Source organism: Branchiostoma floridae, chromosome 8, assembly GCF_000003815.2.
Source record: "Branchiostoma floridae strain S238N-H82 chromosome 8, Bfl_VNyyK, whole genome shotgun sequence".
NCBI classification, from domain to species: Eukaryota; Metazoa; Chordata; class Leptocardii; order Amphioxiformes; family Branchiostomatidae; genus Branchiostoma; species Branchiostoma floridae.
The window spans coordinates 13318547-13338030 of NC_049986.1; the positions used below are offsets into that span (position 1 = coordinate 13318547).

The 19484-nt window shown below is 38.5% G+C and overlaps 2 protein-coding genes across 3 annotated transcripts in view; one reads left to right on the forward strand and one right to left on the reverse strand.

Moving 5' to 3' along the window:
- Positions 1–853: 853 nt before the first annotated feature.
- LOC118420855 (40S ribosomal protein S5) lies at positions 854–4476 on the reverse strand. Its single transcript, XM_035827899.1, has 6 exons — positions 4363–4476; positions 3527–3632; positions 2764–2973; positions 2137–2265; positions 1743–1841; positions 854–1020 (listed from the first exon to the last, which is right to left on the reverse strand). Exons 1-6 carry the CDS (start codon positions 4380–4382, stop codon positions 952–954), a joined length of 633 nt encoding a protein of 210 aa, XP_035683792.1. The 5' UTR covers positions 4383–4476; the 3' UTR covers positions 854–951.
- A 357-nt stretch (positions 4477–4833) lies between these two features.
- The window catches only part of LOC118420773 (divergent protein kinase domain 1A-like), a 63796-nt gene continuing 49145 nt past the window's right edge, over positions 4834–19484 (forward strand). Inside the window, exons 1-2 of one of the 2 annotated variants that reach the window (XM_035827754.1) lie at positions 4834–4972; positions 9607–9752. In XM_035827754.1, the coding sequence (XP_035683647.1) occupies positions 9708–9752 (45 nt within the window). In that variant the 5' untranslated portion in view covers positions 4834–4972; positions 9607–9707. Of the gene's footprint in view, positions 4973–9606; positions 9753–16772; positions 16915–19484 lie in introns of those variants that run through there. The other variant, XM_035827756.1, reaches the window with a different exon arrangement.

The window sequence follows — 19484 nt, forward strand, 5'->3', positions numbered from 1 at the left end:
CTCTCCTTGCTGGACAGTACTGACAGCATCCGCAAGATGGGCACGCATAAAATCTTTTACAGGCAATGTTTAACTCTATTAGTGTCAAGTAAATGTGTTTTAGAAGCTTGAAGGGGAATGTGTGTGAAAAGGTAACTTTCATTGATGATACATCCTTGTCAAATTCAGATATGATTGCCATTTGATGTTTTATGGGAATGAAAATTTTTTTCTGTATGTACTTTCAAGTAGAACTAACCATCATGTAGGACTTTCTTCATCTCCTACAAAAGGCCATTTATCTACCAGAAATATTTATTATTTGGAAAAGGTCAGCTACTTGAAATAGCATCATTCTTTACTCAATTAAGGATAACCAAAGAAGAAAGCTCATTGAGAAAGGTATAAAACTTTGCTGTACTACATGTATATTCAACTATCATCTTTCCTCAGGTGAATTTCTGGTATATAAATGATTCTGCTGTGTTTGGCTTAAAAAATCCAGGTACCTAGTGTTGATGGACTTTTTGCCCCAGGCTCACCAGATATGGTGATTCATAAATTCATGGTGTAGATAGTGTTAAAACTTCACTCTATGTATCAGATATTGTAGAATGTGTGTATCAAGCTGTTCTCAGGGTTCAAACCTTATTATCCAGCATATACCGGGTACTAGTAATCATCAATCAGGAGAGTCTCAATATGCATTATATGCCAGCCCCAAGTTGACACTATGTTTCTGTTTGTAAATATTAAAAGTGAGTGTATGAGCATGAATAATGAATTGCCCCACTCTTACAACATGGGAGAGTGAATTCCAAGATACATGTATATGCAGAATTTACCACACAGGAAACAAATCAGACTGCACATCTACAGGTGAGGAAATATTTTATTTTCTCTGATGTAGCTGGTCAGAGCAATCTGCAGCTGAAAGAGCAGGTGCATCTCCAGCTGTACCAGGTGTCCACCTTAACGGTTAGACTTGGCCACACGTTCCAACTCATCCTTCTTCTTGATAGCGTAGGAGTTGGAGGATCCCTGATGAAGTAAGATGTAGTGACAGTTAAAATTTCCGGAGTACAGTTATCATTCCATTATAAAGAATATGCAAACTACTTCTAACAATATAATCTCTAAGCAGATGAGTTAGGCTGAAACATCATAATAGTCGTGTTGTCAAAAAAACATTGTGACCTTCATTTGCTAGGAGATTAGGCCATGTTGATTTAATCATAAGGATGACATCCGCGCGCGGATCAATTTTTGGCCATTTCCAAAAATAAATAAAAAACAGTTTTCAACCACACTGTAAATCGTACAAAGCAGCTTCAAAATAACCAAATACATACCGTGGATTGCAAAAACAAATATTGGAAAACATCATAAAATATTCCAAGGTCAAAGAAGATGTGAAACAACAAAAATGAAGAATCTATTGTTTGGCATACTATATTCTGCGTGTGTACGGTCATATGTTCAACCTTCCTCAGACCACTTAGATTTCATAATGAATGCAACTTTTTTTGGTCAAACTTTTTTTTATTCGTATGCTCACATCAGTTTTGGGGTTCTCAGAGGATGTCATCCATATAAATAATCAAATATACATGACCTTACTTACAATAATAAATGTCTGACTGCAACTGTGACTTAACAAAGCTGTAGCAATGACACTTATGAGATGAATATGAATGAAACTTAGCTAACCAAAGATACTGGTTAATTGAACTATCACGTAAGCAGCTCTCTGCAAGGCTTACCTTGGCAGCGTTGATCAGTTCATCAGCCAAGCACTCTGCAATCGTCTTCACGTTCCTGAAGGCCGCCTCACGAGCACCGGTACACAACAACCAGATAGCCTACAGAACACAACCAACAAAACATCAAGTTTCTATACACATTCAGGATTAACATAAATTATTGGTAGTCAAGGATAATCTCCAGGCAGATTTACCAGTGGCATAAGATAGTATCAAAGCTGGCTAGGGAGTACAGCTGGCCAAAGGGAGTCATCAGACACTGGCCAAAGACTACTCCTAGGCCAGCTTCACTCCTCTGGCAGCTTTTGACACTATCTTATGCTACCATAGGAGATTAGTCAAGGATACATTTGGATTGAAGCAGAGTAAATGTTATAAAACCGAGGACACTGACCTGGTTGACTCTCCTGAGGGGGGACACGTCGACAGCCTGTCTTCTGACTGTACCAGCACGGCCGATACGTGTGGAGTCTTCACGTGGCCCACTGTTGATGATGGCATTCACCACAACCTGCAGCGGGTTCTGAATTGCAGACAAAAATAATTAAGTAACTGATGTCAACAAAAATATCATAGGTCCCATTCATGTTTAGTTGACGGCTCTCCAGTGGCCAACATCTCATGACTTCTTATTGACATGGAAAACTCCGGAAAGTGCTTGGTAACTGATGTACTTTTATTTTAGCAACAGAATATTCAAGATCTTTTCTTTTTTGGGACACGTTTTCCTGCATTCAAATAACGCGGGCCAATGATCTGGGAACACTGTGTCAAAAACCCTAAATATCTCTTTATTACAGTATGTAAGGTTTCACATTGTGGTTTGATGCATCCTTCTTTTCATTTTGGTTATAAATATGTACAATTCTAGTGTTTGGCTTCACAAATTTGTTAGTAAAGTCAACATTTTAGTGAGTGTCTGTTGAACCACCATATTTTAAGTGACCAGTTTATTTTACTTGTACTAGTTCCATAAACAGTTCTATTAATACGAGAAACTTCGGGCTATGTTTGAACTCACCTCGCCCGTTAGAAGGTGGATGATCTCAAACGAGTGCTTGACGATGCGCATTGCCATGATTTTCTTGCCATTGTTGCGGCCGTGCATCATCATGGAACAGGTCAGGCGCTCTACAATAGGGCACTGGGCCTTACGAAAGCGCTTGGTCTGATAGCGGCCTGCAGAGTGGGGCAGGTACTTGGCAAACTTCTCCTTGACTGGGATATAATCCTGGGGAGGGAAAGCACCAATTTTAAGTACATTCATTGTCATATCGACATTTGTATCTGTCAAAGTTTCTCTCTCAAACAACCTTTCAGCATAATACATCCAGATCCTCAGGCATGCAGCATGGCAGCAGCTGGTAATATTACACGGAATCTGTCACACCTAATATTTACCTAACTAGCTACAAGTGCTATTAAATGCTATGTAGTGAGGATGAGTTGACCCTACTGTACTTAGTGACGATGAGAATGAGTTCAACTTAACAATAGCTCTACGAAAATTACATTCCACTATGAAGCATGTCTACTGCATCAACTGCCACTCTGGCAACAACATACCAAAGCAAAATCAACTATAATACAACATACTATAAATTCATTAAGGTTTATGATGGCGGTAATTTACATTTCCTACTTTTTGCAGTACGCTCTCTGAGCAAGTTCATGACAACATGAACATTTGCCGTCTTACATTACAGTTGTTTCAACGGTGAACCACAAACTTAAACATGGCAAAAACTTCCTTAGACATTCGCAGCAAGTTGAGTATAACATACCGTCAAGCTGATGTCATTGACTTGGACATCGTCACTGCTCCAGCGACCAAACAGCTTGATCTCAGGAACCTCCACTGGAGCGGTCTCCAGGTTCTCAATTGTACTGCTGCACAGATGGAAAGGTAGCAAGTAAGAAGCAGTCATCACATAGGTGTTACCTTTAGAGAAGTCAGTAGATCTGTGTATGGTACCAACACAGTACCGGAACAAATTGTGTACCTGTACTGTACAGATACAAATTATGTGCTAATCAGGTCAAGCTCCACTGGGATGATTAGACAGGTCTGATTTGGGGACAAGAAATTATTATGATGCTAAAATCTCTAAGTGGCCCCCATCAGTGCTGTAATCTGATTAAAATATGTTTACTAGCCAACTTTACGATGTAATGTAAGTTGAATTTGTAATATTTCCCAATAAATCATAAAATACTTAAGACACAATGCAGCAACGTGTTATGACAGAGGCAGAACTATGCAGTAGAAATGTTATAAATTTATTTGTGCTGTAATTCAATAAATTATGATCGGCTTGGCAAGCAAAAATATTTCATATATAATATACGTTCATAAGCTATGTTATGATCTTTTGAAAACTTAAAAAACTTCTTTCGAAAGTGCACCAAAAAATTATGATCAAACAGATGGTTCTGGTGTGATGGAGGCAGCCATCTTGCTACCTCACTGATTGAACAGTTTCGATTAGTTTATTCTGCAAAGTACTGACAATGGCGGGCAGCAAATGTAACCAGTGAATGAGCTACATGTCTCCGCTACCATTTGTTACTAAAATTTGAGTTCAATGTTTCATATTTTACGAAATATAAGATGTTATACCTCTCGACAGCAGCCGCCATGGTGCTTACTGTCCAAGATGGAGGAGGGAAAAGAAAGACCGTAGACGGGTTTCCCGAGTTCCCAGCACGGGTTACTTCCGGTTGGTGGAATAGCCAATTATTTCTATGGGGGAACTAGTACGTTAAGTTAGATATAATAGTAAGCAAATATAAAATCCAAGGCTTTGATAAAGACAAAAATAATGATTTTGAGCATAATATTTTATACATCAGTTGGTTATTTAGTTTAAAGTGGAATTACAATGAACAGTTTATGTAAGAATAAAATAAAAATATATATACCTCTCCATTTAAAGATTTAGAAGAATCCATAGCGTCCACACATAAACGCATTAGATTAATTTTATGGTTTATAAACTCTGGTAAGTATAATACAAACTAGTAATAGAGTTTCTAATTAACACACACATTCAACATTTATCTTTAGGAAAAGTATGAATATTTTGCTTACAACATATTACTGTGGTAATTTTATCATGTTGTTGTTTCGATGCTGTGCGTAAGGTCAACGCGGGTCAAATCCTGTCACATCATTGCAGCGCCAAAACAGAAACAGGCAGACTTGCAAACGGTACTGACGTCGATTTAAGGTAAACAATAAGGTATTGTTTTGTTAGCTTGAGAATCTGGGTTAAGATGAATCCGTAAGGATGCATGTATCGTAAATATGCGTCGTAACGCTATGCTGCATGCACCTAGCAAATGTCATCAATCATCTGTTGATGAGCTTACTCCGTTCTCGTACGCTATTTAAATATTTCAATCAAAACAAAGAGGAAGCACACTTTCATAGATGGTTTGAGAAGTACTATGGGCAACGATGAATCATGGTAGCCTATTGAATGAAGATCCAAGATCGGCACTGATTTAATACAAGACCCGTCGATCTCATACTACAAAGTCATAGACAAGAAGAGGACTTTTTTTTCACAAGCCAGCTGCAGGCAAGCTGCAGTTTTCTCCAGCAGTACAAATTGTGTACAGCTTTAATATACCCTGAATGAATCGCCATGAGTAACGTTAAAGTTTGCACTGATTTTGACTGTTGAGGCTTATACAAATGTACTTGAGTACCAACCTCTTAAGTTTAAATAACATATGTCATAGAATACTAGTAACACAATTCTGTTGATTGCAAACATGTATATTGGAGGCAGGGCCACACTGGTGCCTCAAATGTTGATACAGACTTACATTATCATAGCTTATGCCCAGACAGCTAGAACACCCCACTTCCCCTTGCACTGTAGTGTTTTATTTTGTACCAAAGCATCAGTTTGATACAGTACACCCCAAACAAAAAACAAACAGACCCATTTTCCACTAGACTGTAACCCTGGTCATGAGTGACCAAACATGTTGAGAGGCTGCTCAAGTGATTCCATGGATAAAGAACAAAACTTTCCAGGGTTTGAATGTATTCCTATCTTTTATATCATAATTTCATGACATGGGTCAGAAAACAAGAATGACACAATTCTAATTTTGATTGTGGTGTGAACGAAATACAACTATTTGCAAATGCAAGTCAGGAAAGATGCCACCACATTAGAGCATGTTGTAAACAATTCTTGACTATCTTGCCTGTGATCTTGGAGTGTACACTTTGTGAACAGACAGCAGCAGTACAGTGTGTATTGACTGTGCTGTTGTTCTTGTTTAAACTAAATGGCAGCACAATTTTTTGTCACCCGCTAGTTCTTCTTCTTCTTTCATTTGAGGCTGCCACCCTCATCTTGTTGAGGATTCTGCAGCCTCCATGAAGTTATAGGCAAAGTAAATTTTGAGACTTGAAAAAAAATAACAGTAGAAACCTGGTTGTGATTAGATGGAAGCAAAGTTTGACAGTAGATAGATGGGGTGGTATTACCCTGTCAGGTTTGTCCTCAGCACCCTCAGTTAGCCCATGGTAGACAAAGTGACAATCAGTATTTAGTCTGTGCATGAAGAAGGACTAGTATGTTTATCTGTGACACCAGGGGTACAGACTGGGACTGGGTTGTCTCCAGCCTGTTACTTCAAAGATTCACATCTGACCCAAGACAGAGAACTTGATTCCGTATATATGAGCCTGAAACGCAAAGGGTTGTCTTGAGCCAGCAACTTCAAAGATACATGTCGGGCCCAAGACCTGCAGTCTGATTCCTTTATAAACGTGAAATGCAAAGCAGATTCTTTCTTACTTCAGATTGGAAAGTGTCATGTCTTGTTACCCATGCCATTAATAACCTGGCCACTGCATTTACACAAAATGTACATAGGCATACTTACTCTTCAAACACTAGAATAGTCTGGTACTCAATGTAGACGTGGGTATCCTCTTCTCCTGTTTTAAATTTATATTGTAAGTTGCTTTAAATGTCCTGTTACTATTATATTAATATGTTATTAACTCTTGGCCTTATGTCTTACCAGGGATGAAGAATGTTCAAATAAGTTAGTGTATTAGTATTAATTGAAGCAGCAGTAGCTGAGTATAAGCAGTGCAACTACATTTGTACAAGTAACACATGGTTTGAAAACTTGCATTGAGCCATTACATTATTTGTTATTCTCTACCTAGCACGACATGTATACAACTTTCATCCTGCTAACACATCCTGTTTGTTACATGTATGTTCTGTTGCTGACTTTGTTGACCCCATCTCTAAATGTCTGGCAAAATCCCCTGAGGCTTGAACATCTGCTCAGAAAAAGCAATTAACTTTGCACTGGTGACTAACACTTGTATGTGTTAGAGCGTCTTGGGGTGAATAGATGTTGAGTCATATGTTATGTGTAAAATTAGTATAAAATACAGTATTTGAAAAGATGGCAGTGTCCTTTTTAGCCTGGATATCAGACCGCAGCCCGATCTCAAAAATATCTATCGATATATATTTTTGAGATCGGGGTGGGGTATGGTATTCAGGCTATGTCCTTTTTGTTGTGTCTTTCATCCTAAAACAGATAAAATCAAAAGGACTTTGTGAAGCATGAATAGACTGACAAAGAAGGCAAGCAATTGAGAATTGAGATGTCTCTGGTAAAATATATATTTGAGACCACCTGTCAATGTTGGAGAATAACTAAAGATAAAATATCTTCCCATCACCTCCAAAAGCTAAGTTTTTAATCAAATTAACCTTATGACTGCTTTGTCTTCTAAAGTTTATGGTTTATCTTTTGAAGTGTTTGATCCCAGGGCCTGCTGAGGATGTTTGATGAGTATCTGTTGAAGGGGGTGTGTCCTGTAAGGACTTGATACTGTGCAGTTCTGTTTACATAAGTCTGCTTTGCCCTGCTTGTGGAAAGTATGTGGTCTATGGTTTTCTATTCCGGTCAAAATCCAACTACGGCGTACTTCAGCCAACTACGCCGTACTTAAGCTTACTACGACGTAGCTCACAGAAGTGGATCCGATACGGTTTAAACCTGAAGTACACTGTAGTTGCCTGAAGTACGGCCTGGCTGAAGTACGCCGTAGTTGAGTTGTGACCGGAATAGAACACCATATACATCGTAATAATCGTACTGACCTGAGGTACGGTCTGACCAAGGAGGTTAAAAAAAAGAAATGGTCTGTTCAAACTAAGGCCCGTTCCGGCCCGGCAAACTTGATATCATTGCACTGAAACACCAAGGGGCTTTAAATTTATAAAAGCTCCTTGGAAACACTGAAACAGGAATTCGAATGCTGCCCCCAAGCAGATGTTAGGTTGAGAGATTTTAATGTTTTTTTAGTGACAGTCAGGCTTCAAACCTGTCGGAACAGCCACAGGTGTAACTTCAATGTCTATTGAATAAAACATTGTCGACATGCATTAAATGTTAAGAATTCCATCCTGAGATTTATAAAATAAAGTTATATTCTTCAAGCAGATTTATAATGATCCGAGGCCGCACTAATTATAGGGCAAAGTCGAGATAATTACATGTAGAAGCCACTTCTTTGTCTCTTGTATGGGGTAGCTTTCTTGGAAGGGGTGCCTACTGTGATGTCCTCCTTAACAGGACATAGGAGCGGGGACTAAGGCTACTTTTGTGGTTGGACGAGTTGTGGTACATTGTTCTATGATTCACCTGAGGCTCGAGTGTATATGTACTTCATTTCAATCCAGACATTCTATCGCTTGGGTGGTTTGATTCTATTTTTTTAACAAGTCTACACAAAAGGGTATGTACATTTTGTTTATACAGCCGTATGTAAAACACACAAGAATTGCGTGGATCTGCGATTGCTTTTTGTAAGTAACATATTTAAATCTGGGTCATTCCGCATTTTTGCCTTCGCCAAGAAGCGTATATTTTCGGTTATTGCCTTCGACAAGAAGGCTATGGAAACGGTTGAGCTAGGACTTTTTTGGTCTTTATCTTTTTCTCAGTGTAGCGTATTCAATGAGAATACAATAACGTTATGTGTCAAGGTGATATACAAATTGGTGACTGAAAATACGTAGTTCGGGTTACTGTAAATGCTTGAGTTTTGACCGGGATAGAAAACCATATACGACGTAGTTCAGTTAGGCCGGACTGCTGGCAACTACGGCGTACTTCAAGAAGTTAAGCCGTATCGGATCCACTTCTGTGAGCTACGTCGTAGTAAGCGTAAGTACGTCGTAGTAAGCTTAAGTACGGCGTAGTTGGCTGAAGTACGTCGTAGTTGAATTTTGACCGGAATAGAAAACCATAGTGGTCCCCTGAATCTGGAAGAGGTAGTGATATGTAACAATGGAACAAAAGAGTTTATAAAAGGCTGCAGGTGAGCAGACATCTTAATTAAGTTGAAATAGATTCATTGGATGGAATAAAAATTATATTTTGCCCCCCCCCCCCCCTTCAGATTTGAAATAGAAAATCCTTCAGAGGGTTGTTTTCCTTTCACTATTATCTCTGCTGAAACCTTTCCTTGGAATGTTTTTACTGTGCTGCCTGTCTTGTCAAACCTGTTTTCATAATGAGCCATAAGGATAAAGGACTAGACAAGAGGTACATACACAATGTACAGCATAGCTTCTTACTTACAGTCTTACCAATGCCACTTGAGTACGCTGTAAGTCTTATATGAATTGCCTAAGGCGGTGTATTTGCATCTGTGTGTATATGGTGTCACTTTTATTTACTGCGACTGCCCATTCCGGCTTACGGAAGGATAACCAGACATAGAGGTCTAGACTTTTGAATGAATATGAAATCATGCCATTGTGTAAATTGTTTTGGCGCTGTTTGTATATCGACTCTACAGCTGGAGATCGGGTGAAGGTGTCACAGCTTGAGGGGCGGAGGAGAGTGGCGGACATGCAGGCTGTTTGAGGGCGACATTAGGGTACAACATTGACTGCCAAGATGATGTCACCCACCCGCAGAAGAGCGCCATACTCCTGGGGACAGGTATGTCTAGCTGTCACATGGATTTTACACTTATGTACTTCAAGCTAAAAAAAACAAGTGTGATATAAACAGCTGCTACCATGCTGTGTGCTTGCAAAGGTGTTAGCCTCCTTTGAGTTTGAGGACCTGTAGAGTGGCAGCGTTTTTTTTTGCAGGAGCACTGATTGCTTTTTTTCTTGGTGCTCAAAAACTCCCTTTTCCAGCATAGTAAACCTTAGCCCATGTTGAAAATTGACCCCAAAATAAATGATGCCACTCCAGAAGTCTGCAAAGGAGGCTACAAAGCCAGTGGTTATAGTTATACTTATAGTTATACCTGCTATATTGATATAGATACAATTTATAGATATATAATATATCTACCTGTATCAGTATTCTGTAGCACTCAAAGAAGCATACAATGTACTGGGTCGCTGCATATGTACTAAAAACTCTGAATCATTAGAGTGTGTTTTTTTTCTCATAAGACTGTACACTTGGTATGACTTGTTCAAGTCACAGGGTTCCTGACTCGACATGTAAGTATTGTTACACAAGTAAACACATGCATTAATATCTGCCATGGTGTATTTTAAGTACCATTCTTAAAAATCATGTGAAGGAGTTTGTCCTGTCACTGATTACCTCTACTTGATGGTAGAAAGGTATTATTGACAGCCAGATGTAGTTTAAGTAGGCTTGTTGTATTGAACTGTAACAGTGTAAGTGCTTCGTTGTGTTTTGAAGACTTCCTGGTGCTCACTTTCCCACTTAAAAGCTTGAATGTTACCATTCACTGGTCTGTGTGATCTCTGACAAGGTCATGGTTCCATTAACTCAAAAGAGTAATACAGGAACTTGTGCTTGATGGAGGCTTTAGGAACGGACCAAACATTATTGGGGTGGGGGCGTTGTGGGTTGGTTGTTGGTATAAAAGCTAGAAATTGAAAAGAATTGTATGCATGAAACTTTTTTGGAAGAAAATAAGATAAAGAAGTTGAAGAAAGGGGAAAGCTGCACATTGTTTTATTCCCATAATGATCCTTCCTGGGGATGTTTCTCTTGTTAACAAGGTCAAGATTTGTGATACAAGAGGTCACTTGGTAGAGGGCTAGACCAATTTGCTTTTTGGTCATATTATACAAGACATATTATAGTCATTCTCATGGATTACTGTACCTCTTACGGTCTTATCTGTGCTCTGTCAAGGTATAATTACCCTGAAATGCATTATGAGTCATGATCTGATTCTATTCGACTATTTTCTAGGTCTTTTTACTCTGAATGACAACTTAATTTGAATTCACTTGTTTATTTATTCTACCAGGATAGCCATATAGCGCTTTCCAATGTTTCAGGGGGGGGGGGAGCCTAATGAAAAGATATTTTTCACACCTGTCCAGAAATGTCATTCTGTGACTATAAGAGTAACAGAAACCTGCAGAGGAAGTATTAAATCTGGCTGTCAGCACTTTGGGGTTATAATAAGCCCATGTACATTTTTGTCATCACAAGCAGATGGGACCTATCAAGAAATTCAGGTCAAACTCAGGAAAATAAACACATCCTTAGGTAAGCCCTGGGTATACTGGTATTGTACATGTACATTTGTAACTGTCTCTGGAAAATGAAATTTGAAATACCAGTTATCAGAAATTTTCAGATAGCTGTGACACTTTCATTAATTCCTTTTAGTTATTATGGGAGTAATGAGCTACATTTTAATATGTAGGTCACATGACGATACACCGCAGAGAACTCTTTGTATATTAGTGGAACAACTGTTTAATACATCACCCATAGTAACAGTGGTCTGACTGTTTAGACAAATTGAAATACGTATAACAACATTAGTCAAAGTTTTCCCTGTAAAGTAAAGATGAGTGACTGTGAGTTGTTGAGGGAGAAGCTGTAGTCTTGAGATATGGAGATCCAAGACAAGACCAGCCAGATGCATCCTGACTCGTATCAATGTTATCAATGATTCCAGAGTTTGATGAGATTTGTAGGGAACAGTCTGCCTCTTGAAAGTTGTATGCTCCCTAACTATTAAAGATTACACAATGAAACTTTGCTATACAAGTGTTACTTTTCACATGATTGTATTTACTATTAGATTGGTATGATAGCATGTATGACGATGATGTCTTATCAGGTCTTGTGCACGATATTTGATTACCTAAAAGGCTTGATTAAATGCCATGGGATATCTTTTAGGTACACTAAGGATGTCAATGTCAAATACATGTGTACTGACAGCTGTCTACATCACACGTCATTTAGAAACAGTAGATGGTCTACAGCTTGCCTAGAATTGTTCTGTACAGTGCATTTTTGTTCTTCTTGTTTTTTTTTCATACTGCCAGATAAAATCCAGATGATCTTTTCTATGAAATATTTACGGCTTGTTTCTAGGTTTATATTGATACAACTGGCTGCAAGTTTGTGTTTGGTCCCACAGTACATACACTGTAAGTCATTTTTGATTTGTGGATACAGCAGTCAAACTGTCATCAGGTAGCTAATCTATCATCATCATCATCAGGGGCGATTTGCCCAGACCAGGTCTACTCTCTCCTAGCGAATATAAAATGTTTCAAAACACATTAGTCCCCACCTTTTTCATAGTGGTATGCTCCACTCCACGCTGCAGTTGCTAGAACCAACACTTACCTCTCAGTTACCAGGCAGCCCTGCAGAATTACCATTTGCATGCTACACGTACCTTTATTTGCTTTACTACGAGAATGCAAAGGTGGTTACGTCGACAGACCCTAGTCTTGTCAGTTCGTTGGGTAAGTTGCACAAATCATGATATAATATGGATTGTTTAAACTAACTCATCTTTACAGTTAGGTTCAACAATGTTTAAGAGGTTGGCCCTAAAAACTGGACAACTGTTGGCTGCGTGTTCTATGATTGTGTAGCACTTACATGTAGTTACATGTATTTTGCAGACCATATGTTGCTTTAATGCAAGGATCAATCTGCGTTAACAAAAATGTTTATTCATGTTTCAATGCTGGAACTGGTAAGAAAACTCTCCTACATAAACACAGCAGTACCCATCTGTGTATAATCTCCCAGTTAGCGCAGGAACAGATGTTGCTCCAGCGGTGCGCAGGTTACCAGGGCTGGCTGCAAAACCTTGGATGTGATTGCTACTGACTAATTTGGTAGCGCCAGGGAGCAGTATCAGCTTTCACAGTGCACAAACCCTACAAGTTCAACCATGCATGCACATGGCATTAGTGGGTATCCAGCCGTTTTCAGCTTGTGACTGGTTCCTAATGGTCACCTCTGTAATACAAGCTGAAAACGATGGGTACCAGGTTATGGTACGAGGTTAGGGTAAATACTTCCCTACAGAATTTCTCATTGTGATGGTTGTATATGCTTGAATGTTCTTGGTCATACATGACGTACTACCACCAGAGTAACGAGACACAAGTGCAGTTCATAGTGTATGACACATGTACACCTAATATACAAGACAGAACAGTACTGACATCATCAGCTTACCACATCTCTTACTCTTAGTCTACTGTGGGAAAATTCAGATATATTTGTTGTGTTTCATATTAGATCAAGAGTGACTTTCAAAGTTTGGTAAGATATTGGCTACAGTTGTAGACAGCAAGGAGAAGGTGAACACAAAGATTACTGGGCAACTGCTTCGTAATTGTTCTTCTCCTTATAGGCTTAGAGTAACAGACTTTAGGTTTGTGTTATACTTAAGTTTAAAAAGAATAGCACCACCTGTTTCCCCACCAGACTTTGGATTAGAGATTATAGAAAGGATTTAATCCTGTTCATTTTGAAGTACAATGTAGTTCCCTCTACTAGAAACAGATGCTTGTTGTATATTTTTTTGTTGAATGTCGTTTTTCTTTTATATATTCAGTCAATAATGGTCACAAAAGATCATAAACACCATTCTCCTAGTGTAGATTTTTGTAGCCTTTATTAGTCTTTTAGAGTAGCAACCTTTGGGAGCAAACCAAAGGGAACAAGGCTGGACTCCAGGCTATTGATGCTAAGCTTTCATATGATCTAAATTTTGTTCACAGTTAGGAAAAATGATTCATTCTTTTACTGTGCAATGTATACAGTTATGCATATATGATTTTTGTGGTTTTGATGATCCATTTCTTTGTCAAATGTGTTAACTCAGTCAGTGAATGTGTGCAGCATAACAAGACCTTGTATTGTGAATTTGCATCCCTGTCTTTGGACCAGGATGTGGTATATTGTAAATATACAATCCCATGTGCATGTAGTTTAATGTTTGATCCATCTCAACAAGAATGTCCTTACACAATGTTTGCTTCAGCACATTTGTCTCACTTTCCCTCCCAAACTGCATAACTTTACAGTTGTTTGCCAGTTAATGAGCTTCATTGGCTGAAATGGCAGCTTGCTAAATTTTACTGTCTGTGAAACTGATTGCTGTGACAGAGTAAATAAGGGTTTTTATTGCCTGTCGTGTCAGTTTCATGCCAAGGTTTGGATCAATAACTGTTTGTTATGTGTCTGCCTTGTGGTATATGCAAATAATATATTGTTATTCCTGTTTGGCGTGTGCTGTTGGGCAGCAAATTGGACAGGTACCATTTCAATTTAGGTTTCAACTAAAGGGAATACAAGATATATTTGTATAATGTTAGGAAATTTCATATTTCTTCGCATACATACCAGAACATTACCGGTAAGACTAAGAGGATTTTGAACATCATTCGTCCAGTGGTGCTGAGAGACCATGACCCCCCCCCCCCTCCTGCATAAAAAAATCAATGCCTTATAATTACCAGGTATTGACCTGACCCATTCTTTACAGAAAATGGTAGCAGTTTTCTGTATATCATTCCTCTCAAATGATAAACATTGAACAAACTCAAATAGCTCTTCCAAGTGTGTCAAACAGAATTCAACTTTTGCTTTGTAGTGGCTGACAGTAGATATAGCTATAGTATATAGATATAATGTAATTGGCTTACATTTACAATGCATCACACGGAAGTCATGTTACATACTTCTGTTTTGAGGAAAGTTTGTCCTAGTTTTTCTGTTAACATGCTATTCATCTCTACTTTGTAGTGAGTGATTGTGCAATTGGTTTCTATGTAAAGCTCCAATTTTTGTGCACAGCAGCACTTTGGAGCTGATTGTATTTTGTTGAAAGCTTAGCTCTCAAAGAATTATCCTTCAATTGCTGTTGGATCCTTTCCGATGAAAAGGGGGGATTTCTTGGGACCCAGAATTAAAGGATTATTGCAACATGCGTTGACAATGGAGGGAGGATTCAATGCAATGGGGTTTGTCATTTCATTTGGTAAGGAAGATGCCATCTGGTGAAAAATGTTGGTATTACACAAATTCAGCTGTGCTGTACTTTATCCATCACATGTAAAAGAGATACTTTGAAGTTTGAATGAGAATGACAGTGAGTGAGAATAACTTACTGGTATCATTCCTCTGCCATATGAACTTCTGTCTTGGACAAATTTAAGGCTTGTACAAGAATTTTCACATGATTATAACAATCCCATGATAAATGGGAAGCAGCTCAGGTATCATCAAATATGGCCCATAAAAAGATGATATATATCTTTTTGAAGAAATTATAATGGGTAAAATAGGCATATCTGTCAACCTAAGTGTTTCTTGACTGGGAAAGATGCTGTACTTTATCTGATAGGTCATCTGTTAACCTGCTAATCCAATCTCAAGGGTTCCTTTTGTCACAGAACATCAGATGTCATCTTAAGGCCTGGGGCTCGTCCAGGGATCAGAAGAGTCATTAAAATGTTAACATCAGTGGAAGAGTGATGTGATTATATGCTGCAAATTACACACTGCCACTGCAATCTGTAGGTCCATAGATTACTGGTAATTTTTTGGAAGGTTGTAGCTGCATGCTGTATCTTTTATGTAATTTGCATGTAACGTTACCTAGGCTAGTGCAGATGTGTAGAAAAAACATTTTAATCCCTGCTTGGGTTGAAATGAAAAGGTAGCATGCTTTGGTAGTATGAATCATTGTGTTTTGCAAAATAAACTTTTTAATGGATGTTACAATGTAGTCACTGTAGTCTGCCTGCAGACATGACATGATTTATCGGATATTTCAAACTAACCACCACACAGATCTGTTCCAACAAGCTTGTTACATGGGACAGTTAAGCTTCCTCCACAGTATTGTGCCCAGATTTCTCTGCATAATTTTCAAATCGATTTTCATCAAGCGGCAATTAGTGCAGGTCGCTCTGTCTTTCACACTCCACAAGCAAACAAATTGCTGTTCCCAGCCAACCAGGTAATGTGGGGAGAGAACAATAGGTCATCTGAAACTTCAACTTGGAAGAACATTCGTCTGAATTTGCAGGTTGGTTAGAGATTTCATCACGATGCTCTACTAAAGGGATGAGGTGAATGAACCGATGCATGTGATCATATTTATACCGAGCATTATATACATATTGGTAGAGGAATTGGTATAAAAGGTTAATCTTCAAGCAGATGTTGTAAGGCAAAATCGCTTTCTAGCTCCTTGTTTCTGATACAAAGCTAGCAAACAGTACAAAGCTAGCAAACAGTACAATTTTCTTCTAACATCTCCTTGGAGCTTCCCAAAAAGTCAAGTTTGCTGATCAAGTCCCTTTCTATCTTAGGTAGAATGGTCCTGTCCCTCCCTGTTCCTGCACAAAGAATGGTTTGACCCAACAGCTTTCAGCAAATATGTTACCCATTGATCAAAGGCAACTGCAGAATAATTCTAGTAGCCTTGGGAATGTTATACCATTATTCTTCCCATATTATGCTAATGAGCCTACTCAACTGTGCAGGATATACACAGCTTATTACAGTACATGTGATCCCCACTCTTGGTTTTGGTTTATGAAGGCAGTGCCAGGAATAAGACCTGTATTGGGGAGTCAAGCGTACGCTGTAGCAATCTGGTTGAAATCCTGTGAATTAGCCCTGCAGCTGTCCCCGCTGGCAGCCGTGAATCAGTGCTGGTGCTGCCACGCTGCGCTAATCTATCACCCCCCTGATGAAGTGTCAGACTGCGAATGTGCCGCACGCCGGCTAGGGAGGATGGTCGCGTGGAGATCGGCACGGCGCAGGTGTGTACGCAGGCGGGATGGAGAGGACACGCCGTAAGCAGCGCTACTATGTCTATGTAGGTACAGTTTCTACCACTGTCTACTATGTCTATGTAGGTACACTTTTAACCACTGTCTTGTAATATGCAGGTTCTGGTTCATGTTTGATTTTTCCTTTGTGTGAATTGTTGATTAAGGCTGAGCTTTGATGAATACATTCTTTATAATTTGTACGTGTAGATTTTAGGTTTTACTAAAATCAGGAAGGAATCTTCAGTCTGATTTGCAGGCATTTGGACTCTTCTTTTGGCACAGGCAGCATCTGTCATTATAGTGAACATTGCCCATTGGTGTGTATAGGATATATCCTCATCCTTTGCACATGTGTATGTATGAATAAATGGAACAGCACATATAGTCTTTGCCACTATCAGAAAGAAACTCATGGTTCATTTATGAGGGTTATAAACTTGTGGTCTGTTTTGGATGCTTTTGGACTGTACGACATGTATTAGGCACAGGCTGTGTCAAGCACTGTCTGTTTGTATATGCAGGAAATTTTGATTGTAATATTATACTTGAAGATTTGCATATGTGGTTGTAAGGATCATTATTTGCTTCAACATGTATACAAACTATAGCTTGTGGCCATTTCTTTTGTAATGTTGATACTAGAGGTAAGCATGTATGTGTGTGCTCCAACACGTTAAACTGTAGATCTAGAAATGATCATGTTTGGACACTCCTTGTAAATTACAATCTTCATTTTGTCTACTTGGATCAGCCAAAGACTGGTTCTCTCAGTTATTGGAAATGTATGCATTCTTTTCAAATGCATTAGATTGCAAACCCTGGTCTATTCAGTCTTACCGGTATGTATGAATTAACAATGAATGGCATTGCAAAACATCGTTCTTTCTTCAATGTACAACTGGAAAGAAACTTACAGTATGATTTAGTCATTAACAATTTATATATCATGTCAATATCACATTTAACACATGTTTTATTGCGAGAAACTGAAATGATTCTCTCTTTATGGAAGAATATAGAAATGGTGTTTCTTTTATTATTGTTCGGCACAAATGTGACCTGTACATTTTTTATCTGCCATTATTTATATATTTGCTTCGATGTGAATGGCACAGCTTGAGTCCCATGGTTTCCCATAAAACACTCCTGTCTTTTACAAGATATTTACAATTCCCTTATCCACCCTGGGACTCCCTCACATCCTCCCCGTTCTTATCATACAGATACAGGTTTAAACCATTAAATTGGGTCTTTTAGTCATATAGACTGTGATTGGATATGGTGGTTTGAAATGACATAATCCGTGAAATGGATCATGACTTGTTTTGGGTGATTGCTGCCTGTACATGCTTGATTATATATGCTTCACCGTAACGACTAATACTGTAGCTGGTGGTGTTTATTTTGTTGCGTAAATGATTTATCAGCAAACTGATTAGTATTAGTAATGATGATGATTTGCCTAGTGTCAGCTCTAGCAGTTCCTATGAGAAAGAAGTGTAGATTGTCAGTATTTTTGTTTTGTTTTTAATGATTTCAATGTACAGTATGTGGAATTATCAACCCCACAATTCTCTCTGGTACTTTAAAACTGGCACATGTAGTAAAGAAGGGTGAATTGTGACTGAAGAGATCTTTTATTTAAGCTTCAGTAATCCCTGAGGTATGTACACCTCAGATACCTGCACGTAATGGTTCAAGATAGTCTTGAGAAGGTCCCCATAGCAATTATTTTACATAGTCACAGCTTGACAAGTTTAAGGCATAGTGACAGGTTTGAGGTTTTAGTTCCTTATTGCCATGGCCTAGCAGTACAAGTTTCTACACTACTGTGGCTGCACAACACCCCCGCTAATTCTCACACAGTCAGCTTTTTTCAAAAGATTTACTGGTTTTATTTTAACTGTCACAATTTCTGAGAGTTTCCGTTAAATTGAAGATGAAGTTTGCTGCATACAAACAACATTTGATTTGGATTGCCAATAAGATAATCATATAAAATGATATGTGCACATGTCGATGTGCATACTGAAATACTTGTGTACTTAGATATAATGCATTATAGTTTTTTTTTTATACACCAACAAATTTAATCAGTTACATAAATGGGTACATGTGTACATGATAATGTCGTATCTAAAAGGCCTGAGGTTAGATTTCACCCTGTATCTAATATACAAAACCTCAGGAGAGACATCCCATGTTGACTCTCCACTGGGACATACTTTATGGATGTTTATGATGTAACGACACAACCTGGCAATGCTTCACACACTTATAGTATATTTACACTATATATGTTTAAACTTTCATTGTGGTTTTATCTTTGTAGAAACCTCTGCACTGTAAATTTATGGCACCATGAATATGTTTCTCTTGTAGGACTATTGTTTCAACTGAAAATTTAAAAAAAAAAGCAAAAGGCTCCTTTATCCTCCCACTATGAAATAAAACCGCATCAGAGGTAAATGAGTTTACAGCACTAGGCTCTAAGAGTCTAAGCATCTCCCTGCTGCATTACACTGTGACTTATATTATAAAAACTCAGTGTCAAAAGGCAACCTCAGTACGTAGAGAGAGGGTTAATGTCAGAGCTAAGGAGAGTGGCGCATGG